Source organism: Mustela nivalis, assembly GCF_964662115.1.
Source record: "Mustela nivalis genome assembly, chromosome: 1".
NCBI lineage: Eukaryota > Metazoa > Chordata > Mammalia > Carnivora > Mustelidae > Mustela > Mustela nivalis.
The window spans coordinates 194,715,041-194,739,877 of NC_139020.1; the positions used below are offsets into that span (position 1 = coordinate 194,715,041).

The 24,837-nt window shown below is 40.6% G+C and overlaps 1 protein-coding gene across 50 annotated transcripts in view; it reads left to right on the plus strand.

Moving 5' to 3' along the window:
- PBRM1 (polybromo 1) overlaps positions 1-24,837 on the plus strand; it is a 128,294-nt gene that overhangs the window by 46,378 nt on the left and 57,079 nt on the right. For 31 of the 50 annotated variants that reach the window (XM_082701028.1, XM_082701052.1, XM_082701067.1 and 28 more), the window contains 6 exons: positions 1,428-1,569; positions 2,686-2,783; positions 11,407-11,683; positions 13,944-14,049; positions 17,197-17,839; positions 21,988-22,199. In XM_082701028.1, coding sequence (XP_082557154.1) covers positions 1,428-1,569; positions 2,686-2,783; positions 11,407-11,683; positions 13,944-14,049; positions 17,197-17,839; positions 21,988-22,199 — 1,478 coding nt within the window. Of the gene's footprint in view, positions 1-1,427; positions 1,570-2,685; positions 2,784-4,850; positions 4,896-11,406; positions 11,684-13,943; positions 14,050-17,196; positions 17,840-21,987; positions 22,200-24,837 lie in introns of all 50 variants that reach the window. The other 19 variants (XM_082701026.1, XM_082701051.1, XM_082701025.1 and 16 more) reach the window with 1 other exon arrangement.

The following is a 24,837-nucleotide window of genomic DNA, read 5'->3' on the forward strand; positions in this document are numbered from 1 at the left end:
TGTCATTTACAAGTTTGACTTCCATGTCTGTTCTTTGTGGGGATTGAGAATAGTCAGCACATTACTCTCAGAGTAATTACTCTCAGAGTTGGCAGGAGTAAGTCTGAGGCTGTAATTTAAATGCTCAGTGCTAGCCACGTAGGCTGGTACTGAGAGCTGAGTTTGTGCGTGGTTGTTTGCTCTACCCCCAAGGTGTTCTCTGACATTCGTGTCTTTCTAAGCAGTACATGTCTTTCTAAGCAGTGTACAAGTACTTCAGTCAAAAGATTTAAGTCTATCCTGTGTGCATACAGAGTTAGGGCAAACTGACTCTTCACTTCATGTAAATGTATAAGGGACATGGGGCACTTGGGTGGCTCAGGTGGTTAGGCATCCAACTCTTGATTTCAGCTCAGGTCATGATCTCAGGGTTGTGGGATTAAGCCCTGCATGGCCCCCCCACTCAGCAGGGAGTCTGCTTGAGAGTCTCTTTCTCCCCCACCCCTGCTCTTTTCCCCTGTGTGCATTCCCATGCACACACTCTCTCAAATGAATAAATAAATCTTTTAAAACAAAATGTAGGGATGCCTGAGTGGCACAATCACTTAAGCATTTGACTCTTGGTTTTGGCTCAGGTCATGATCTTAGCATCTTGGGATCATGTCCAGGTCAGGCTCTGTGCTCAGTGCAAAGTTTGCTTGAGAATCTGTCTTGCTCTGCCCCTCCTGTTCATGCTCTGTCTCCCTCTCTCTGAAATAATAAATACATAAATCTTTAAAGTAAAATTTATAAAGGACTTTATGAGAGTTGGTATTAACAACAGCCATAGTCTGAAAGATATCAGAATCCTTAAGACTTACGTAAAATAAGTAATGTTAATTTTAAGCCTTCATAATTAGTTGCAGATGTTTGTATTAGAAGAAAAGTAGTCATTGGGCCCTAATGTATCTGCCTCTCACTTGCCATCTTACAACCTCTTAGTTGTACGTATGTATATATATCCCCTTTCATGGTTTGTGAGTACCTTCTCTTTTCATTAACCTTCATGAACTGGAATGGCCTCTTATCAGAAGTGGCTAGATCACCATGGTTCTTCATTAAGGTATCTTAAAACCTCCGTGATTTTTTTTTTCTTCCTGGGGTTTGCATGTTAACCACTAACAGACATTAGTACTTTTGCTAATATATGTGTTCTGTAATTGACCACCTTGGCACGTAGGTCCTCTTATTATTTCTTATGTTTCTGGATTTCCAGGTAGACTGTCCTACTGCCTAAATACAATGGTGCTTTTGTCTCCTTTCTGTCTTGAAGGTAGATGGGCCTCTCATCAGTATCACAAGTAAAGAGGTCAGCTAGTGCGTGTTAGGATTTTTGTACTAAACTTTCAGTAAGGGTATTCCATCATTTTCATAATGGTAAATTGTAGCCCTGTGTTTGTCTTTCACAGAACAAAACTAAAGAACCAAGAATATGAAACTTTAGATCATTTGGAGTGTGATCTGAATTTAATGTTTGAAAATGCCAAACGCTATAATGTTCCCAATTCAGCCATCTACAAGCGAGTTCTGAAATTGCAGCAGGTCATGCAGGTATGATCCCCCGGATTTGCTTAGCTGCAGTACGGACAACTGGAATAATTCTACAGACTGGGAGTGTGTGTTTTTAAGATACGTGATTTCTCCCAGCAGTATCACATCATTTGTTTCAATTACAAGTACTGCTGAGTATGTTTTTTTAGAGTTGTCAGGAACATGTAGAGTAGGAGTAATAATTTAGACTGGGCTAGCCTTGTGAGTGGAAGAAGCAGGGATTTGTGCGTGGGAGGTAATTTTAGGGCCTCAGGAAGTTTCCCTCCAGTTGCAGATGGTACTCTATCATGTAGATTTTATTTCTTTGGTTCTAGACTTGCGACTGTTAAGGTAGCAAAATTGGTCCTAGGTAAAGGTAACTAATCATCGTACAGTGTTCAGGAATTTATCAGATCCTTTCTGAGAGCACGACTTAGTGGGCACGGGAAGTCATGGGTCATCTAGGCGTTTTGAAGAAAGGCAGAGATACGAAATACAAATTGTGTCTGTCAGTTTTGAGTAGAATCTTTCTAGAAAAAGAATCCCAGAGCAAGGAAACAACTAAAGAATTTTGGATCCCCTGGAGAATCTTCATTCTGTGTAATTGATCCTGGCCTCAGTGCTGCGCATTTCATGTATTTCCTTTCGGCACTGCGCATGCATTCCCTAAGTCTGCAGCGGTTGGACTTTCAGCTCTTTGGCAGAAGGTCTTTAAAAATGCATGTGTTGAAAGTAGATCTTCTTTCACCTCTAGCATTAAACCTTCTTCTTAGCCACAGCATCGCTGAAGAAGTCCAAGGCACCAAAAACTGTCTTTAGTGGCTTCACCTAAAAATGGCAGGACACTCCTACAACTTGCCTCAGAGCTTTGAACAAGCCAGTGCCCTTGTAGTCTGGTACTTGAGCTAGTGTTGCATCCTCAATCTGCCAGATCCAGTTTTTAATCTACTTTTCTACAGGTCGTGCAGGCTTTTGTCAGACCAGGTTATTGAAAATGTTTACTGACTCTTTAATTCTGTGCATCTTATAGTGGTTGTATTTCTCTAAGAGAATCTGGTATGTCTAGCTGTTTAATATTCATACATTCTGGGAGCATTCAGCAAGAGAGCTTGACTCCCAGGGTCTTCTCTGTTTCAGGCAAAGAAGAAGGAGCTTGCTAGGAGGGACGACATTGAGGATGGAGACAGCATGATTTCTTCAGCCACCTCTGATGCTGGTAGTGCCAAAAGAAAAAGGTACATATTCTTCTCATAGATGGAGACATCTATTTTTCTATTATTTTGTTTTTGGTAAGTGCAGAAAAATGTGTCTTTAAGCTGTCAGGTATGAATTTGCTTACAAGCTCTCATTATTTGCTAACAGATCTTCTGTTAGAATTCATTTGTGAATCGTATGATCAACACTGCTGTTGGTACAAGGGCCGGAATGGCTGTAGATCGCAAGGACGAAAGTGACAGCTCCTTACAGGGCTTGGCAAAGCATGTTACTCTGTTGGCTGTCTGGGCCATTTTGCTTTAATGTGGCATTTCAGGAGAGCCACTTGAATCTCATTTAGGTAATTTCTACGTGGTGAACTGCAAAAAAATTCAGTACTATCACTACAGCAAAGTAAATCGTTGATACTCTCAAGTCTTTGGTTTTCCTTATTAATCTGATCTTTATTTGCCATTTTAAGGATGTCAGATTATAAACTACCAAGTCATAACTTCTTGTAGTTGATAAAATGCTAAGCTAGTTGTTTGGTTTTCTCTCTTTCTCGTGTTTCTCCGAACTTCCGTCACCCTTCCTTTCTCTCATGGGTTCTGTGGAAGGGCTCTTCACTGTCAGATTCTGAAGCTGGACTCCTATAAAGAATCGTGCAAGAGCGACTCTTTTGTCTACGCCTCCCACACAGAGTTTCTCTGGCTCGATCTTTGTCGAACACCATACTCTCCCTCAGCCTTAACTGTCTCACCATCTTTGTAGCAGCAGTTTCTCCAGGGAGGACACCACAAACAAGAAATAAGCTAATCACTAATAGTGGGGGCAGATCCAGAGTTGAATGAAGAAGTCACTAGTAACATTAAGAGATCCACTGAGAGCAGAGGCTTTTAAAAAGTGGTTTACAAAAGAGAAGCTATCCCATCTTTACCTCTTACAAATAGCTTTTGGGAAAACTTTTTTAGCTTTGGGAGTAACTGCTGTGCTATGCCATGGTAACGAAATTGATTGGTGTACCCTGAGATGTGAGTCTCCTCCATTACTGGCCTATGAATTTCATCCTTCCAAGTTCTTAATTCCTTGTTATACCAGGGACAACGGAGGAAAAATGTGAAACCAGATCAGAAACATCAAGTCAAGGACATCTTTGAGTGTAATTATATAACTACTACAGCATCACCTGTGTTTTCCAGATCAGTCACCCATCAAAGATAAAAACTTCTAAGGCAAAAGAAGGTAATGGAGGCAAAGTGATGGTACAGTTAGTGCCAACACCGAATGGAAAGAGATCTGAAACTAGTTGAGCATTACAACTGTTCTGAGGAAGCGTTAGCCCAGGTCAGATCCTTAATGACCTCTCGGTCTCTGTGGTTTATAGTTGGTGGGACAACCCAAGTAAATCACAGGAAAGTTATTGCTCTAAAACCTCCCACAAAAGGAAAATTGAAGCATTACGTTGTTGAATTCATAAAATCCTCCTTCAGATAAAATGTCTCTATAAACAGGTTTCCTAGGAAGTGAAAAACACAAATAAGAGAAGAACAAATTTAAATCATATCTAAAGCAATAAAAGAACATACCTGGTTTTGAAATACAGGCATGAGTAGACAGAGTAAGAGGTTTAGAGAAGCGAGTCCTACGCTTTGAACTGTGTCAAAGAAAGAAATGTTAACGAGCCTTTTAGGAGGTAGCTCGTTATGTTACGAGGTTTTGCTAATGAGAAATAGACTTTTTGGGAATTCAGGCAAACACAGCTGCCTAGTCAGCTTGTCCAGTGATGTCAGGGCCAGGTTTTCTAAGTACCACTTGACTTCTCAATACTGTGTATAATTCTATCTTTGCCTTATTTTTTTCTAATATCAAAAAGTGTGGAAAAAAATGTATGTTCTCTTCATTCTGGGAGTACGGTCTTCTCCCCCACCCCTTTGCCCAAAAGTCTACCTGCTGTTTTCCTGTTAAAATGTTCCAAGTATTCTTAATATCTTTTATCCTTTGGATTGGATAAGCCTCTTTTTTCTCAATCGTATTTGGTTTATACATGACCCTCCGATGTTGCTTGTTTTGTTTCTCTTTACATGTAATGTTTGTTTCTGCTTTCCCAGGAACACTCTTGACAGTGAGATGTTGGGTCTCAGGAGGCTCTCCAGGTGTGCAGTCCTTTTATATGCATAAACGTATTTTTAAAAGTATAACTTCCGTGGCATGGTCTGTACTGATTAGGTGAAAAGTGAAGTCAGCATGTGAAATAAGTTTATTTGGGTGCCAGTCTGTTTTATGAGTGAAGAAAGCAGTATAGTTGAGAAGTACAGTTGGTAGAATAAATTCGGGATTACTTCGCCTCAGTCTGTTCTGAATCCTCGATTTGTTGCTAGCTTTGTCAGCAGCCACAAGCCCTCACCAGTCATTGTGGTTGTGCTTGTGCAACAGAAGGTGGAGGCTGAGAATATGACAGTGTTGCCAGTGTCCAGAGGCTGGCAGATGCTGGTGCCCTTTCAGGGATGTCTCTTACACTGGGGGGGCTGGTAGAAGGATCAAAACCAATGCTGACAGTCCAAGTGAAGTCAGCCTGGGTTGGCATCTGTGTGTTGGGTTGGGGCTTCTCAAGCATGAATACATTCATCAGTCTCCGATCTTGCCCATGTTTTAGTTCTTTGAAAGCATCCATTCTTTTGCATGTCACTTTTGATTTTTAAATTATGAGTTGCCTTATTACAGTCCTGGTCATCATTGTGTGGTGCTTTTATTTTCACCTTAGCCTTCTGGCGTTCATGGAGTGTCAATTGCTGACAGAACACCAGACTCTGCTGTTACAGGCCATAAAGGAAAATGTTTAAGTGTCACCTCTTTGTGCCAGGAACTTACTTGCCAGGAAGCAAGGCAGGTTGAAAACAAATGAAATTGTGTGGGAGCAATGTCTTAGAATAATTGCACAAGGTACACAGTTACGTAGTTTTATAGAACTACATGCATGACTGCCCAAAGAGCTCTAGGAAGTAGGATTTCCCTATCATGCTTTTCTTTGCAGTTTAGATGTTCTAAAGTTATCTGCATTTTGCTCCCATAGGCAGTCTACTCTACAAAATTACTGTGTTATTATTATCGTCTTCCTAATATTTTCCTTAAGAAAAATGTTCTTAAATCACAAATTTAAGAAAAAGATCATGGGTTATATTTCTCTTACGTCATTCATAATGTGTATGGCACTAACTCTGGGTAGTAGTAGAAATAGAAATCCAGGGCATTTGGAGTAGTAGTATAACCCCAAGCTCTAGAACCTAACTGCCCAAGTTCAAATCCTAGTTATTCTAATTAGCTCTGTGATCTGAGCCTTACTTTAGTTTCTTCATCTGAAAAAAGAGTTGGTAACTGTACCTACTTAAGGTCATCATGAGGACCTGGGTGGTTGTTGTGTTTAAAGCCCTTAGAACTGGACCTAGATGCAGTTAGTACTCAATAAATGCAACTCTGATTATTTTCTGGAAGTAGTTCCTATTGATGTTAAGGCTCGGGAGATTTCTTTTTTTTTTTTTTTTTTTTTTGTAGTCCATTATTACTAGCCTGGGAAACTAATTAGAAAAGATTTATTATTTATTAAAAGATTTTTATTAAAAGGTTTTACTCCTTGTAGACGTGAAGATGCAGTAAATGTAGCAAACCTTGTAAAGGAGAGAACCTTTGGGTTTATTTAGCTTAACAGCAGACACCACTGAAACTCTAGGACCAGGGAGTTAAATGCTGGGAGACCTGGGAGCCTATGAACAGGGTAGAGAGGCCCATGGTAAGTGCTGACTTTTGGGAAAGGGAAGGACATCTTAAAAGCAGCCTGGTGATTATCAGCTGATTCAAGTCTTAGTTCTAATTGCTCACCTTGTGACCTTGGGTATTTGCTTGACCCCTGTAATCCTCCAGTTTTCCAACTGCAAAGTTGGGATAGTAAGTGTACCTGGTTCTTAGAGCTTGAGGATTAAATGAGGTCACACATACAGTGCTTTACTAGCACAGCCCCTGGCACGCGGAAGAAGTGTTAGCTATAACCATAAATGGGAATTTTGTGTGTATATATGCAAATGTGAATACATATAATTATAAGTGATAGCTTCAGAGGAAATATAATGTTAAGGACGTTTGAGAATATAGTCAGCCACAAAGTATGAGGTTAAAGACTAACACTATGGCATAAAAAAATTAAAGGAAAGATCAGATCCAGAAGGGCTGTGGAGGTTCCTCTAAAACTTGGTGATAAACTAAGAGAAGCAAAAAGTGACAGTGATTGCAGTGGTTCAAGCTGGGTTGGGAGTCAGGAGGATGGTGGTAGTGCTGGGCCTGGAAAATCTGATTCAGAACACAGCCTCTTCCAGCTTCTTATCTTTGTGCAAGTTAGAAAAAGCACCCATTTCTCAAGACACTTCCATTTGTTGGAATCGCTATAGTATAATGATTTTGTTAGCACAGAACCCATCATGGCCTATCTTCTGTAAAATTCTAGAACTGCATACTTATTATAACAAAGTCTGTTTTTGAGTTGGTGTCCCCTTTTCAATGTGGCCCGCTAAGTACACGATGATAAACAGCCCTTGGGTTGAACTCCCTTAAGATACATTTTACTGCAGTATGTTTAAGGGTGCTGATTAAAAACAGAAGAATGAGTATGCCAGTTACAAGGTCTGAGATTAATGCATTTTTCCCAAAATGGGAAGGAGTAAACAAACAACTTACAGTTAGTGGTCTGAGAGAGCAGGACAGGGTCTAAGAAGAACCCGAAAAACAAAGTGACATTGCAAACAGTAAACATAAAGTACAATATAGGGGAATATGGTTTCTGTCTTTTTGTAATTTTTTTCTCATTTCAGAAAGTATTTGAAGTTGCTTTCAAAAGTCACAGATATAATAAAGTTCAGCATCCATATTGGAAAAAGATAAAGCAAATACACTAACCACCCAAGCTAATATAGTTATTATAGAAGAGAATGAAATTTAACTCAGTTTTTTCTGATAGATTAAAACTAATGGGCCATTAGTTCTCAGTGTCAGAAACAATATAAGGATCAGGAAAGATGTCAACAAAATAATAAAACTGGGTTTGTTCAGAGAAGGTTGTAAGTGACCCAGACAACAAAAGTTTTGCTTGCCTTTGAGGATGGAAACCAGTTACACATGAGATTACACATGACTGGTAAATAGTAAATGATACAAATGGGGAGAGGATACTATTGGTAATGAAAATCCTAAAACAGTACATTTCAGTTATTAGAGTAGTCTGTTAAATAAATTCAGAGTAGTCTCTTAAATAAATTCAGTCTCTTAAATTCAGATTTCACTTTTTTTTTTTTTTTTTTAAGATTTTACTTATTTGGGACACCTTGGTGGCTCAGTTGGTTAAGCAGCTGCCTTCGGCTCAGGTCATGATCCCAGCCTCCTGGGATCGAGTCCCACATCAGGCTCCTTGCTCGACAGGGAGCCTGCTTCTCCCTCTGCCTGCCACTTTATCTGCCTGTGCTCACTCTCTCTGTCAAATAAATAAATTTAAAAATCTTCAAAAAAAAAAAAAGATTTTATTTATTTATTCATGAGAGACAGAGAGAGAGGGGGGCAGAAGCAAAGGGAGAAGCAGGCTCCCCAAGGAACAAGGAGCCCAAGGTGGGATTCGATCCCAGGACCCTGGGATCATGACCTGAGCTGAAGGCAGACACAACCATCTGAGCTACCCAGGCATCTGGATTTCGTTTTTTTTTTTTAAGATTATATTTATTTGAGAGAGAGAGCACAAGCAGGGGTAGGGCCAGAGGGAGTAGCAGACTCTCCACTGAGTAGGGAGCCCAATGGAGTAGGGAGTAGGGAGCCCAGGTGCCCGAGATTTCACATTTTGGATATGTCCCATTCAAAGCTGCTTGGTCTCAGAGCTATCCCACTCTCCTTTTATTTTATTGGCATTCTCCCTAAAATTCAGTAAAAAAGCTTTCCCTCCTCTTTAAAAAACTCATAAAAATCTGCCCTAGAGGGGCACCTGGGTGGCTCTGTTGAGTGTCTGCTTTCGGCTCAGGTTATGATCCCAGGGTCCTCAGATCAAGCCCTGCATCAGGCTCCCTGCTCGATGGGAAGTCTGCTTCTCCTTCTCCCATTCCCTCTGCTTGTGTTCCCTCTCTCACTTTGTCTCTATCTGTCAAATAAATAAAATCCTAAAAAAAAAACACTGCCCTGGACCCACTCTCAGATTTGTATTTGTAGAGTATTTGTAGCTTCATCTAGAAAAGTCCAGTGATGATTGCGGGTGATATACTGGAACGCGGAAAGGAAGAAAGCTTACCTGGACCAAGAAAGAAACCTTGAATTGTTCTGCATGATATTCCCGGATTGAGGAGCAATTTCACTTTGAGTTGATTATTGGAGAGAGTTTTTTAAGCTCACAGGTTCAGAATGGAATTTCTGAGTCTTCATTTTGAAGTTTGACCCGATACAAGTGAGATCTAAAGAAACCATAACCATCTTTAGTGGGTTTTTTTTAAGATTTTATGTATTTATTTGGCGAGAGAGAGAGCACAAGGAGAGCAGCAGGCAGAGGGAGAGGGAGAAGCAGGTTCCCCACTGAGCAGGGAGCCACATGTGGGGTTCAATCTCAGGATCCTGGGATCATGATCTGAGCCAAAGGGAGACGCTTAACCGACTGAGCCACCCAGGTGCCCCTTTAGTAGTTTTCGATTTCTGTGATACCAAATTCAGATTCTGAAATTTTTCTTTAGAGGCTCCCTGAAGGTTAATGTCATCTGTATTCTAATTTCTGCCCACATGTGGAGCTCTGTCCCAAGTTCCCCTTCCATTATCCCTTTACTGAGTCCTGGACTGAGAGGGCTATTGCTCTCATACCATTGTGCCCAGATTCCTCTTTGGGGAAATAGTTCACACTGAATGAAACTTCTCCTAACATATCTAACTGTTACTTACTTGACATTGAGACACAAAAATACTAAAAGGAGAAAATGTCAGAAATGATCCCAGAGCCACTTCCTGTGAAGGCACAGGAAACAGAGGTCTTTCTTTTCTTTTTTTTTTTTAAAGATTTTATTTATCTATTTGACAGACAAGGGATCACAAGTAGGCAGAGAGGCAGGCAGAATGAGAGGAAGAGGAGGAAGCAGGCTCCCCACTGAGCAGAGAGCCCAATGTAGGGCTCAATCCCAGGACCCCAAGATCATGGCCCAAGCCAAAGGCAGAGTCTTAACCCACTGTGCTATCCAGGTGCCCCCAGAGGTCCTTTTTTCCTCCTAACTGACCGCTTTCAGGCTGTCTTAGCTCCATGATGTTTGGAAGATAGGCATTTGACACATTTTAAAAAGCTTGACTTAAAGATAGATATTTCTTTTCTCATCTGCTAATTATTCTTTATTGGGGTTTTGTTTCTTTTTTAAAAAAAGCATATTTTGAACTTCGGAGAGAAAATATCTGGCCTTTGGCCTCTTTATGATCCAGCAGTAGAGTGAGTCACTAGGCTAGGAGACCCATTTCGTAGGAGATCCATTCAGCCACGTTGTTTGCTTCCAAAATGAACTTCCTTCTATTTATAAGATAGGAAACAGATAAAAAAATATTTATCTCTAAGTACTACATTATATGACCTTATAAATGTTTGTTGAATAGACATTAAGTCATAAATCATGTCTTTTTATTACCTACTTGAGTATTCGTCTGGAGACTGCAGGCTTGAGTCTGGCTAGAATTTATCATTATTCTGAAAACATAACCGATAGTGCCAGAAATTATGGAAAGATCATCTCTTCTAATGATTCACTGGAAAACTCACCTTGGGCAAGTCACTTATCCTCTCTGAGCCAGCTTCCTCAACAAATAGGAGACAGCCTATCTGTTCTCTTGGGCTCCTCTTTACCTCGGGTTCTAATCTGTGGTCCCTTGACTTTGTTCCGTACCACACACATCTGTCGCTTAGCATCACAGCTCACTAGGAGAATCTGGAGAACAAGACAGGGACTCACATTCAAGGATGAAAATTATTCAGGAGCTCAGGTGAACCACAGAGTGTTCATTCCTTCAGCTAGGTTGGGATGTTGGCATCGTGCCCATGGAGCTGGAGGAGGCAGGGACTGACCTAGACCACATAAATGTACCCACTGAGACTAGAAACTCTAGCCTTGCAGATAGCCTCCCTTTGTTTCCTGGTCACCAGGGTATGCAGGTGTCAGAATGGTTGTCTTAAGAGATGGCACATTCTCTTTGTGTTTGGTTTTAGTTTTCTGAAGTGAGGACTGTTAGTAACAGCAGGGAATCAGTGATTTTATTCCATTTTTGCTGTGTTCTTAAAAACAACAACAAAAAAACATACTTCAACTGAAAACAATTTCATTTTCATTGGGTGTTAGAGAACATTTTTTTTTTAGCATTGCATTTCATAAATATTCTAAACAGGTTTGTCTGGTGTTCATTGGCTGCTCCTGCCAGAGTCACTGTGTTTTAACTATTTAGAAATTCTCCTATATTTGCTTATAGCTGTCAGCATGTTTACTGTGTTTGTTGCATATGTAATCAGTAAATTGTAATCATTACGAAGCACCTTCCCACAAGATTAATTTTTCATTTCATGTTCATCCCTACATGAAGAAAACTGAACCTCTTCTCATTTCTCCCCTTTTCTACCTCCCCCGTCAACAGTAAAAAGAACATAAGAAAGCAGCGAATGAAAATCTTATTCAATGTTGTTCTTGAAGCTCGTGAGCCAGGTTCAGGCAGAAGACTTTGTGATCTGTTTATGGTTAAACCATCCAAAAAGGACTATCCTGACTATTATAAAATCATATTGGAGCCAATGGACTTGAAAATAATTGAACATAACATTCGCAACGACAAGTATGCAGGGGAAGAGGGAATGATAGAAGACATGAAGCTGATGTTCCGGAATGCCAGGCACTACAATGAGGAGGGCTCCCAGGTAAGGTTATGGGGGAGTCCTGGGGTTGGGCACGTTTCCTTTTCAGTGTTGGTAGTAAAATGCATTTTGAGAGACCAGATCTAGAGTCCTCACTTAGGTTGCTTTTCTCAGTGGTTAGCTTAATGCTTTGTCTTTTCTTAATTGTTAAAATGGCAGTTCATTACAAAGGTTAGAAGTTCATACTCTCTGTAAGCTGACATCCTAAATTTGAAGCCTGCTCTTCCAGTCCCCATGTGAGTTTCTCATCTTCTTCCAAGCCTCATTCTCCCTGTCTGTGCCCTTGTGATACTGATAGTACTTCCGTCAGGGTCATTGTAGGATTTAAACAAGAGAGCATATGCAGAGCACGTAGCACCCAGATGAAAGCCAGCGACAGTAAAGTCTTTGCTCGTTGTTAATACCAGCAATAGCCGCACTTCTCTAGGGATAGTCCACAAAATGGTATGATTATATAAGAATTAGGATGTCCGGGGCGCCTAGGTGGCTCAATGGGTTAATCCTCTGCCTTCGGCTCAGGTCATGGTCTCAGGATCCTGGGATCGAGCCCCACATCGGGCTCTCTGCTCGGCGGGGGGCCTGCTTCCTCCTCTCTGCCTACTTGTGATCTCTGTCTTTCAAATAAAATCTTTAAAAAAAAAAACAAAAAAACAGTGGGAAGGGCACATAGTGTGGTAAGAATCCATAGAATTTGGTGGCATGATAGGAAGAAAAGCTTATCAGAAAGACCATGTTAGGAAAATTAGACTTTAGAAGAAAAAAAAAGAAAGAATCAGGATGTCCTCAGAAAGGTTTACCAGTATCAGAAAGGCATCTCTAAGTAAATGATTTTTAGCTCTTTATCGGTGTAGCTACAATACATTCTCCCTTCTTTGATATTTTTGTTTCATATTCTATATCTGTGTTTTTTATTGAAGTATAATTGACATGTAACTAATAGTTTCACGTGTACAACATAATGATTTGATATTTACACATATTGCACTGTCACCACATGTCTAGTTAACATCTGTCAGCTTGCATAGTTATAAAATATTTTTCTTGTGATAACAACTTTTAAGATCTACTCTCTTAGCAACTTTTAAATATGAAGTACAGTATTAATAACTATAGTTACCAGGCTATACACTATATCCTTGTAACTTATTTTATAATTATAAGTTTGTGCTTTTTGACCCCCTTCATCCATTTCACACATGCCCTAACCTCTGTGTCTGACAACCACTGATCTGCTCTCTATCTGTGAGCTTGGGTTTTCTGTTTTTGGTTTTTGTTTTTTCAGAATATAGATGTACATGAGATGATACAGATTTGTCTTTCTCTGACTTATTTCAGCTAGCGTAATGCCCTCACGATCCATCCATTTTGTCACAAATGCAAAATTTCATTCTTTTTTTAATGGCTAAATAGTACTCTTCTGTGTGTGTGTGTGTGTGTGTGTGTGTGTGTGTGTGTGTGTGTTTGTTTATCCATTCATCTATGAATGGACGCTTAGGTTGCTTCCATGTCTTGTTTATGGTAATAATGCTGCAGTGAACATGGATGAGGGTGCATCTATCTTTTAGAGTTTCCTTTATCTACTTTAAAATCTCCCAGAAATAAAGTAACTTTAAAATCATGTGTTTCCTTTCCTCTTGCTATTACAAAATAAAGTAGGCACTGAGGGTACTTGTGATCAAATTTTCTGTCATAGGGGGATGCAGCTGTAGGGGCCATTAGGTTAGTAACTTTATTTTTGACTACGTATTACCACCCTTTTTCAGTCTTCAGAGAGAGCCTAGCCAGGGATTGTTGCTTTTCACAGATCAGAGGCCAGATTGTGAATTCAGACTGATATTAAATCCCATTTAACAGTATTTGAAGTATTGCTGTCCAACTATCATATACTTTTTCATTTTTATTTCCCATTGAGCTAAGTCTGCTACCTTGAAGGTCCAGTGCAAGAGAGAGTTGTGAAGAAAGCAACACACGTAATTATGTTTTAGAACTTCTGTAAAAACTTGCAGTGATTCTGCTGCAGTAGTTCTAAACTTTAGCATTCATGTCTGCACATTAGAATCACCTAGAAAGCTTAAACAACAAACCATTTGAGGCTAAGGCTCACCCCGCAGAGATGCGATCTGATGGCTCTCTAGTGGTCTCAGGCTTTATCTCTAGTTCCCAACTAGGCTAACCTGTGTTTTGAAACTTCTTTATAGATGAGTGTTCTACTTCAATAGGACATTTTTTAGAAAATAATTTTAAATATATTTATGGAATACAGGTGTACAACGACGCACACATCCTGGAGAAGTTACTCAAGGATAAAAGGAAAGAGCTGGGCCCGCTGCCCGATGACGACGATGTGGCTTCTCCCAAACTCAAGCTGAGTAAGGCAGCCTCACGCTCATTCTTAGTTCAGTCGGTCAAGGGTAGATTACTGACTCACTGAAATCATGTCTCATTAAATGGTGAATGTGAACTCACTCTGGCAGGGAGTTTTCTTTCCTCCTCTGAAACACTCTCTGTATTTTAAGTAGTTCAGTTGTGGAACATATGTGGGGAATAGATTATAAAGTCAGAGGTTTTGTTTACTCTCTAAATGCTGTGGCCATTTTGTAAATATTCAGTAGTATGACTAGGTCTTTTTTTCTATCTCTTATGCCTGCAAGAGTGTAGTGCCACTACACTCTTGCAGGCATAAAAACTACACAGAGTGGTTTTGTGTATGCTCGTTTGCTGAGTACTGGAATTAATTCTAGGGAGGCGCCTGACTGCCTCAGTCAGTGGAGCATGCAACTCTTGATCTTGGGGTTGTGAGTTCAAGCCCCTCATGGGATATAGATACTACTTTTAAAAAATTAAGGGGCGCCTGGGTGGTTCAGTCGGTTGAGCATCTGAATTGGTTGCAGCTCAGGTCATGATCATAAGGTCCTGGGACCAAACTTCATTGGGCTCTTTGCTCAGCAGGGGATGTGGGGGGGGTATCTTCTTGAGATTCTAAAGTTCAGAAAAAGGAAATTTTAAGGTGTAATGTTGATCTCCTTTTCATTTCTCTACTTTGTATTATGAAAAGTTTCAAATGTATATGAAGAATGGTACAACAAAGCCCTGTATGTACCAGTTACTCAGAATTGCTCAAGATCGTGCCATACTTCCTATATCCACTTTTTTCTCTCCTTTTTTGTTCTGAATTACTTTAAAGAGAATTCAATGTCATTTTTTTTTTTTTTTTAAAGATTTTTATTTATTTATTTGACAGAGAGAAATCACAAGTAGTCGGAGAGGCAGGCAGAGAGAGAGAGACGGAAGCAGGCTCCCTGCTGAGCAGAGAGCCCGATGCGGGACTCGATCCCAGGACCCTGAGATCATGACCTGAGCCGAAGGCAGCGGCTTAACCCACTGAGCCACCCAGGCGCCCGAATTCAATGTCATTTCATTTCTACATAGTTCAGTGTGCATTTCTATATTTGCAGACATTTTCTTAAATAACCATGGAATCATTATTACACCTAGTAAAATTCGCAGTTTCTTGGTTTCATCTAATACTTGACACATTTTCAAATTTTACTGATTATCTCATGAATGTATTTTTACAGTTGGTTTCTTCACATCAGGACCTAATTAAGTTCTGTATATTACATTTGATTGTCACGCCCTCTGTCCATAGTCTAGAGCAGGCCCTTCCCTTTTATATCCTCATGCCACTGACTCTTCAGAAACCAGATCACCTTCTTGTACAGTTTCAAATTTTGGGTTAATCAGTTCACTTTCTTACGATATCAACTAACTTGTCCCTGTATTCTTCTCATTTCTTAAAAAATGGAAGTTTACCCGAGAGGCTTGATGAGATTCACTGTCAGCCCAGCAAGGATGCTTGCTTTATAACACAATAGGTTTTCTGCACTTACATTGCATCACATCTTGAAGAATGTCCGCTTGAGGTAGAAGCTAAATAAGGTCCATATAACCGCAGTTGATGGACACTACTTTTAATCTGTAAATCCCCCTCCCAACTTTCTTTTTTTTTTTCCTTTGCAGTTTATTTGTTGAAGAAATTGGGGCTGTACTGCAGCTTCCCATGGTCTGGGCTTTGCTAATTGCATAAACATGGTTTATGTGTTCTCGTCTCCTTGGCATTTCCTCTAAATTGGTAGTTGGAGCAAGAGGCTTGATTTAAATTAGATTTGATCCTCATCTCCTCCTTTTGGCACAAAAACCAACTTCAGAGGTGGTGAATGGTCTTCCACTGGGTAGCCCAGTAACAGCTGTGTGTTCTCCCACATGTTAACAGCTATTGATGCTGACTCCATTAATTCATTAAAGAGGTATAAAATAACAGTAGTCTGATTTTGTCATACCTTGCTCATTTAGCAACTGGAGTACTCTGTATAGAGAAACTTTGCCTCATCCAATATTTGGTTACCCAGTAGTACAATTTTTGCTTGTTTGTCTTATTTTGTTTTGGGTTTTTTGAAAGGATAAAAGACAGATTCCTACTACCCTTTGTTTACTAGTTTCCAAAGCAGTACATTGGTTTACCAGTATCTGCCAACATTTACCCAGTTTGTTGTTCATTTTTATATATCATTAAGAACTACTAAATTTAAACACGTTGCTGCTTGTAACTCATTGCAGTTGTTGTCCTTATTGATGCTCCTCTTGTCCCAGGCTGGCCACTGTGTTCTACTGACATGACCACATTGACACATTCTTTACTGCCTTGTGTTTCAAGATGCACGAGGCTTATCCTGTGCCAACTGGGAGTCAGCCATTTGCTAAGGAGCTACTGGTGTTAGTATTTGAAATCTGTATTTCAGAATTATGGCCAATGTAGTCAAGCTACATGGGGTTGTACCGCTACTGTCATTGTTGCCAGGATTTTCAGAACTAGGAAATTTTGTGTGTGTTTATATTACATTTAAAGATAAAATACATTGTAAGTTCATACTGATGCTCTTAACTGAGATTTTTATTCAGTGTTCTGTTTTAATATCTGGGTCTCCTTTTCTCCTGTGATAAAAATCTCAGTTCTTGGGGCACTTGGGTGCCTCAGTTCAATAAGCATCTGCCTTTGGCTCAGGTCATGATCTCAGGGTCCTGGGATTGAGCCCCTTGTTGGGCTCCCTGCTCAGCGGGGAGTCTCCTTCTCCCTCTCCTTTTCCCCCTCCCTCCACTCGTGCTTGCTCTCTCTAATCAATAAATAAAATATTTTTTAAAAGAATCCCAGTTCTCAAGGATGCTGCAGGTGATGGAATTAGAATGTCACATAGCTAGTCATTTGCTTTATTCTACATTTCACAGCTATCTTAACATGATAGTGCTTATTACTCTCACTAAAAATATGATTACTAAAACAGTTTAAATTTGTTTCCAGTTTTTTTTGTCCATAAGATAGACTTCACTAGAGACGTGCTAATTAAATTATTTTACAAATCACTTGGAACACTCCCTTATGATTATGTTTTACCAACTGTATACAAATTTGGGTTCATTTATTTTATTTTATTAATTTAACATTCAATATCTTCTTTTAGGTAGGAAGAGTGGAATTTCTCCTAAAAAATCAAAATACATGACTCCAATGCAGCAGAAACTAAATGAAGTCTATGAAGCTGTAAAGAACTATACTGATAAGAGGGGTCGCCGCCTCAGTGCCATATTTCTGAGGCTTCCCTCTAGATCCGAGCTGCCTGACTACTATCTGACCATTAAAAAGCCCATGGACATGGAAAAAATTCGAAGTCACATGATGGCCAACAAATACCAAGATATAGACTCCATGGTTGAGGACTTCGTCATGATGTTTAACAATGCCTGTACCTACAATGAGCCCGAGTCTTTGATCTACAAAGATGCCCTTGTCCTGCACAAGGTTCTGCTTGAAACTCGGAGAGACCTGGAGGGAGATGAGGACTCTCATGTCCCAAATGTGACCTTGCTGATTCAAGAACTTATTCACAATCTTTTTGTGTCAGTCATGAGTCATCAGGATGACGAAGGAAGATGCTACAGTGACTCCTTAGCAGAAATTCCTGCGGTGGATCCCAACTTCCCAAACAAACCTCCTCTTACTTTTGACATAATTAGAAAGAATGTTGAAAATAATCGCTACCGGCGGCTCGATTTATTTCAAGAACATATGTTTGAAGTCTTGGAAAGGGCACGAAGAATGAATCGGTAGGTTTTCCAAGCTATTTCTTTTTGAGAAGTTGTGATTAAATGCAAAACAAAAGAAAATTCTGCTTTGATAAACTGTTTCAGCTTAGGTACATGGTTATATTCGGTGGGGTGCTGTTTTGAGTTCTTACTTGGCCACAACATCTAGAGCACAAGCATATGCCATGGGGGAGAGCAGGCACACTGCCACATCATCTGGATCCGGGCCCGTGGGAAGGAATACGGGACAAATTTGAAGATCTGTTGGAAAGCATAAACTCTGAAAATACAGCCTTTTACAGAACTTTTTTTTTTTTTAAGGATAAAATGCTTATAATTAGAAATAGTAGTGTGATTTTTTTTCAAGTTTGAGTTCAATCCAAGCATGCTTTGAATAAATTAAAATAGCTCTTATGTTGTTGATCTAAGGTTAGCCAATCTAAATTTGGTCACCATTTCTAGTTCCTAAAAAGGCTTCTTTTTTTTTTTATATCTCAGATTTCTCACTTTTAAATGCCTTTTGCAGATATTGAATGTACTAAAAGAAGCCATCAAATTTAAATTTCCATCAAACTTGAATTCCCTTTTAATTTTGATGTGTGTTATGGCTTTGCCAGGCAAGAATGGTATTACTGGCTATTTAAACAATTTCAGTTCAGCAGTTACAGTGTGTCTTCTGTGTGCTTTGAGACTCTTTTGGGGGAATATAAAAAGCTAAAAATACAAACCCTACCTACCTGGAGCTTATAGTCTACCATGTTGAAAGGGGACTTTTAGGCAGTGGGCGTAGAGTAATTCCAGCTGGGAAATCTGGTGAATCCTTCATTTGCTCTGGATCTTGAAAGAAAAATTAGTAATGTTTGCTGTTCCTATTAATAGCACCTGCTCTTTGTAAAGCACCATGCAAAATGCTTTATCTAGATCATCTCTAACCCTTGTAATAGCCGTTCTAGGTGATAATCTTCCCACTTCGCATTTTAAGAAGTACACAGAGAGAAGTAAGTTGCCTCAAGTCACACAACTAGTAAGTGGGGTGGCTCCTATTGTTCCCTGCTACAGAGCTGGTCACCAAGACACCAGTCAGTGGAGCCCAGCCACACAGTGGAGCCCAGCCGTGGATGATTAGGCTGTGCTCTGTGCTCTAAGTCCAACAACTGGGTTAGGACCTGTGCTTAGGGAAACATAATTCCAAGCATGAGACAACATATAACAACTTGCTATGTAGTAAAGATGGTGGAGTAGGAGCTCTGTGCTAGAGCTCTGAAAAGACCTGAGGCATCAGGGGAAAGGAGAATGGGTGGGATATAGATAACACGAATAGTTGGACTGAAGGCATAGGGTTAAAGAATGAATGTGGTCTATTCAAGAGATAGGGGAGTTGGGGTCATATTGGAGAGGTGCTTGAGTGACACATTTAGGAAATGGTCCTCAATGTTCAGCAGTGGAGATAGAAATGAATGAAAGAAAGGTGGGGAGACATCTTGCAGTCAAAATTTGCATTCTTTGTTTTCACTTTTTCAACAAATGTTAATTGAGTGGGCACTAGTTCTAACCATGTTCTAGATACTTGAGGTACATGAGTGGGCAAGACACAGATTCTCTTTCATGGAGCTTAGACTTCATTTTTTTTCTCAGTTTTCTTAAATAGTTCTAAGTCTAAATAAAGTTGCTCCTCTCCTCCACTTCTGCCCTGCCCCCATTCCATCTTGGTTTTAGGTCTGTGGGTCTTGCAAAACTGCATCTGTCTCTTACAACATTAGCAACTTTATCTTTAATAGATGATGTGTCTGTTTTAAGAAATGAGCAGATTTGTATCTCTAGGAAATGAGCTCTTTTCATTCTCCCATTGTTGACATGATTTGCTTTGGAAGGTAAGCCCTGAAGGTAGAGTCTTGGGTGCATTTATTGACATGAGGCAGTGATGAGTTTCTCGCTTGTCCCCAGAGCCTTGCAGAACTGAGGGAAGCTGTTCTTTATCTTTGTGAAAGGGTCGTATTATGACTGCTTATGGTACTTAAGCATAGCCCCATGCTGCTCAGGCAGAGATGCATCATCTCAGTGAGTGATAAACCCTCGTTCTAGCTCTTTCACCAGTAGTGAAGATGGAGATCTCAAAAATACTAAGCTCATGAATTTAATGAAGCTCGTGGGCCCTACATTTCTATGTTGATCCCCAGCAGTGTTCATGCTTCTTTACACTCACCCCTCTCCACCACTGACACTTAATATCACTTAGGACCTTACATCCTGAAATAGAAGCAGTCTGAAAGTTCCCTCAGGGGACAGAGGTCTGTCCGTCAGCAGTAGTCAGTAACAGCACGGCACGACTCATGCCAGTCAGCCGCTGGCTTCCCTCGTCTGCTGGCAGCATTCCTGAGTTCAGTTCTCTGACTACCTTACAGAAAGGGGGACCCTTGGGAAGGCAAGGACAACGGAGGCACTAAGAGCTTCCTGTACTCTTAATTATTTCATTTTGCTGGATGTCTGCCTTTTAAAGATTACCCACCAGCTAAGGGGAAAAAGTTATTTTCTTTTTCTATCTTTAGTTTTTGTTCTTTTGCATGCAGGCAACACTGATCCTCTTAGATTAATAAATTCTTCATATTACTTTGTTGAAACAAAACAGGAAAGATAAATCAGATGTTTAATGGCCGTGTACTACATTACTTCATTACTGAACAGCCTGATGGAATTACAAATCTGCCCTTTCAGTGTAACAGGAGTTGCCAAAAGTGCATTTTCATTTTTAACTTTATACTTAAAATTGTAAGCTCTTATAAAATGAATTTTAACGTCAAGTGAATAGTCTTAAGACATTTCTGTTCAGAAAACAGGCATCAAAATAATATCAGAGGAGTTTCTTCCCTTGACCAGTTTTATTTTTATTGCTTTCCTACAAGTATTAGCATTTCTGTAACCTAAAAAGATTTTTAAAACCTTTCTAGAAACATTCATTTAGGTTGTTTATTGGCAGTGTTTTTAGATTGTTTGCCAGTTCACCTTTGCTGATGAGGAGAAGCATTCCAGAGGCTTCACTAACATTTGATGCTCTAGTGGTGGGTATCAGCAGGGAGCTGACTGGGCTTGCTACGCCTACCCGTGTCCCCCAACCAGAATGTGTTCCTAACTGCTGCTAGACTTTGTGGTTACTTTGTGAATCATTTCTCAGACCCTCGTATTCCTAGTTAATAGAATTACTTTTTTTTTTTTTTAAGATTTTATTTATTTTACTTGACAGATTACAAGTAGGCAGAGAGAGAGAGGAGGAAGCAGGCACCCCGCTGAGCAGAGAGCCCGATGCAGGGCTCGATCCCAGGACCCTGGGATCATGACCTGAGCCGAAGGCAGAGGCTTTAACCCACTGAGCCACCCAGGCACCCCAATAGAATTACGTTTAAGCCATCCTCAGACCACCGTGGATTAGAGAGAATAAGAAAATTTCTTCTAGTCTAAATTCTGAAGCTGTTTTTACCCATTCTGTAAATGAGGAAAGCGTCTTTAAAAAGCAGATCATTTTTTCCCCATCTTTCACTATGTTGCCTCTGCTGGTTCCCCAATATTATGTAGTCATTTCTGGGAAACTGACATGAACACTGACTCTGAGGTTTGTAACCGTTACAGGATGGATGCCCTCGTGACTTTGCAGTTTAGCGTCAAATATTTGCTGGGGCCTATCAGCCTAGGCAAGCATGATAGAGATTCAAAGAGAAGAAAGTGGACATTGCCTAAATCTTTTGTCAATACTTTATATAATGTGTGGGTCCCTCAATTAAAAGAAAGTAAAAATTAATCCAAGGAATAGAGACAAGTAAGTGTTGTAAGGGGTGTGGAACTCAGAGTAGTCCTTGATCGTGGCAGCCCCCTTCTGTGGCAAGAATCAACAGATGCGTGCGCCTTGTTTTTCCCCAGAAAACTGTGTGAGGCCTTTTCTTTTACTTGAGCTGTATAAGAAGTGAGCCTTAAGAAAGAGAAAACTGGTGGGTATGAGGCTTGCTGAGGTAAAACGGCACTTCACGTTGTTCTAAAACTTTCAAGGAGATACCCTCTGAATAGAAGTACCATTATACCCATTAGCGTGTTACGGAAGCATTGGGTAGGGTCCTCCATGTAGCCAAGGTGTGGGAAGGAAGCAGCTTGTGTGTCAATAGGTACTCTTGATGCCCTTGTAGGACAGACTCCGAAATCTACGAAGATGCGGTAGAGCTGCAGCAGTTTTTTATTAAAATCCGTGACGAACTTTGCAAAAACGGAGAGATCCTGCTTTCACCAGCACTCAGCTATACCACAAAGCATTTGCATAATGATGTGGAGAAAGAGAAGAAGGAAAAATTGCCAAAAGAACTAGAGGAGGATAAACTAAAACGAGAAGAAGAAAAAAGAGGTTGGTTTCTTTTCATTTTATTAAATATGAAGAAATATTATACTCTGTTCTAGTTCTGGCTCTCCAAGCCAGCTGTGGGGATGAATCCTGTCTATGTGAATGTTGACTCTTTCAGAATGGACATGTTGAAATAGGAATGCTTTTGTCGTCCTCGGTTTGGTCATCAGACTATTAACAATTGAAGTGCTGTGTGACACAGCTGTGGGCCCTAGTATTTCAGGAACGGTCAGTTAGCTCACAGGAGTGGAGCTCACCAGGTCAAAATACTATTGGCAGAAGAAGCCTGGGGGCCTGCTTGGAGCTGGGGAGCATTCTCAGCAGTGAGTGCATCAAGATTCTGCCCTGTCATGTGGCAGGACGGCTTTCTTCCTGCAGACTTGGGCCAGAGGAGATGATACTTTGGTTGAACCACAATACTAGGACGAAATCTTTATTTTCATTGTATCAGCCCCAAAATGTTACTTTGAGTTACTTGCTAGAATTTAGAAATATTTTGACAGTGGGAGCTTTTATTAGAAATTTGATCATTTCTGGACTTGCTAGAGTCACTGTCACGGCCAGCCTGCTGGCCCTGCAGCCAGTGGTGTTGCCGGTGGCACCAGCATGGGGCTGGGGCAGCCAGGACTACCGGGACTGGGACACCGCCACACCACTGCCCCACAGGACGCGGAGCACTAGGCTCACTTCGTTGACATACATCTGTGACTGGGACATACTGGCCGCGCTCTCCACGGGGGAGGCAGTGCATGGCTAGGCTTTAGTTGATGTCTTCTCGCTCAGCATTGGGCCCCTGGGCGTGGGCAGCAGCGTGCCCTACTTCTGCCTGAGCCCACTGCAGCTGGCAGGAGAATCCACATGCTACAACAACCATGTCTTTGGCATAGACTAACTTCTGCAGGAAACATGTATTTGATCCCCCAAAGTCTCCTCTCTACTCACATAATACTGTCAGGAGCTGTTACTAATGTGAATGCGATGGAAATGGACTTCGCCAGACATTCACTGTTCATCCAGTACCCTGAGATGAAAACCTGGCCTTCCAGCCATAATTGGTTATTTGCTAAGGTGAGTTTAACCAGCGTCTGGATCCTGGACCACTTTGGTGGACCAAAAGTAGTGACACCCGAAAATAGTAGAATGTCACATTTTAGTGAAATAGAATGCAGCAGATTTAACAACACCAATGAACTTGCCTAGGATGGTTTATACAGACTTTAAGGGCTTAATGTTTGTGGAACACTTCCTACATTAACCAGTTTTCTTTCACATGCTGGTTTATTTGCCTGCTTGCTTGCTTACTTGTTTACAAAGTAGAGTTGGACTGTTACTGGATTTCTTGGAAGATGTGGTTGTTAGATTTTTTTTCATATTTTGAAGCCATTTTCTTAGAGGTATGTCGTTCATTATAGGTATTTTTCCTTATAGTTTTCCGGCGGTGCTCCTCTGAAGAGGAGCCAGTACCAGATTCAGATTGCCGCTTGGCATTTGAAGATACTCAAAGATGTGTCCTTAATTTCTGGAAGCCACTATACTAGAGAGAGGGCCTACCTCATCCACGGCCGCACCTGCATTGCCCAAGCCCATGTACCCGCATATGTGTGGCCGAGACACGCATAGAACTTTCTCCTTGTGGTCCATTTGTGTCTAACAGGCCTGTGTGGTTTGATCCAACATGGGGCAAAACTATTTCTTAACAAAGAACATCTCTTTTCACTTTTCAAATCTAGAGTATAAATGACCTCGAGGAAAAGAAGCTCAAAAATATTTCCTGAATTCGATTTCCCCACCTAAATGGACACAGTATAATCAGTGTCCTCCACTCAAAGCATGTATATACACACATGTACACTTTATATTATTTTCTATTTTGCCTTCAAATGGGCTTGCAAAAGAAATAAGAAGGATGCAGGGAATTTTGTGTAAGTCATTTCTGGTGTTCTTTTGTAAGTAAAGTTTACCAGACATGGACCAGAGTAAAACCCCCCTGCTCCCAAGTGCACTCAGTAGCTTTTTAAGCAGTGCTGCCCCCTCAGCAGTGGCCTAAGGCTTCCTCAACTGCTGTAAATCTTTAAATAGCTCCCGTGCTGTTACTCCCTTATTTCATCAGGGAGAAAATAACATGATTTAAAAAAAAAACAAAACACATTTCTTTGGAAAAGAAAAAACCATTTGGTTTTATTACCTATATACATGATTCAGAAAATGTTACAAGGTCATGAAGAGATGTATCAGGAACCAAGCTGCTGAATCCTTAAATGGATAAGAGGAATGATGTGGAGTACTAGTCGTTATGTTTGAAAACTACTAAGTTAACTAATGTTTTTTGTTGTTTTGGTTTTTTTTTAAGATTTTATTTATTTATTTGACAGAGTGAGCAGGTACAAGCGGGGGAGTGGCAGGCAGAGGGAGAAACAGGCTTCCAGCTGGGCAGAGAGCCCAATGTGGGACTCAGTCCCAGGACCCTGAGATCATGACCTGAGCTGAAGGCAGATGCTCAACTGAATGAGCCACCCAGGCACCCTAAAGTGAACTTCTTAAAATTCAGCAAACAGCTTCCCTTTAAGAGAAATGATTTAGGGGTGCCTGGATGGCTCCATTGGTTAAGCATAAGACTTTTGACCTCAGCTCAGGTCATGAT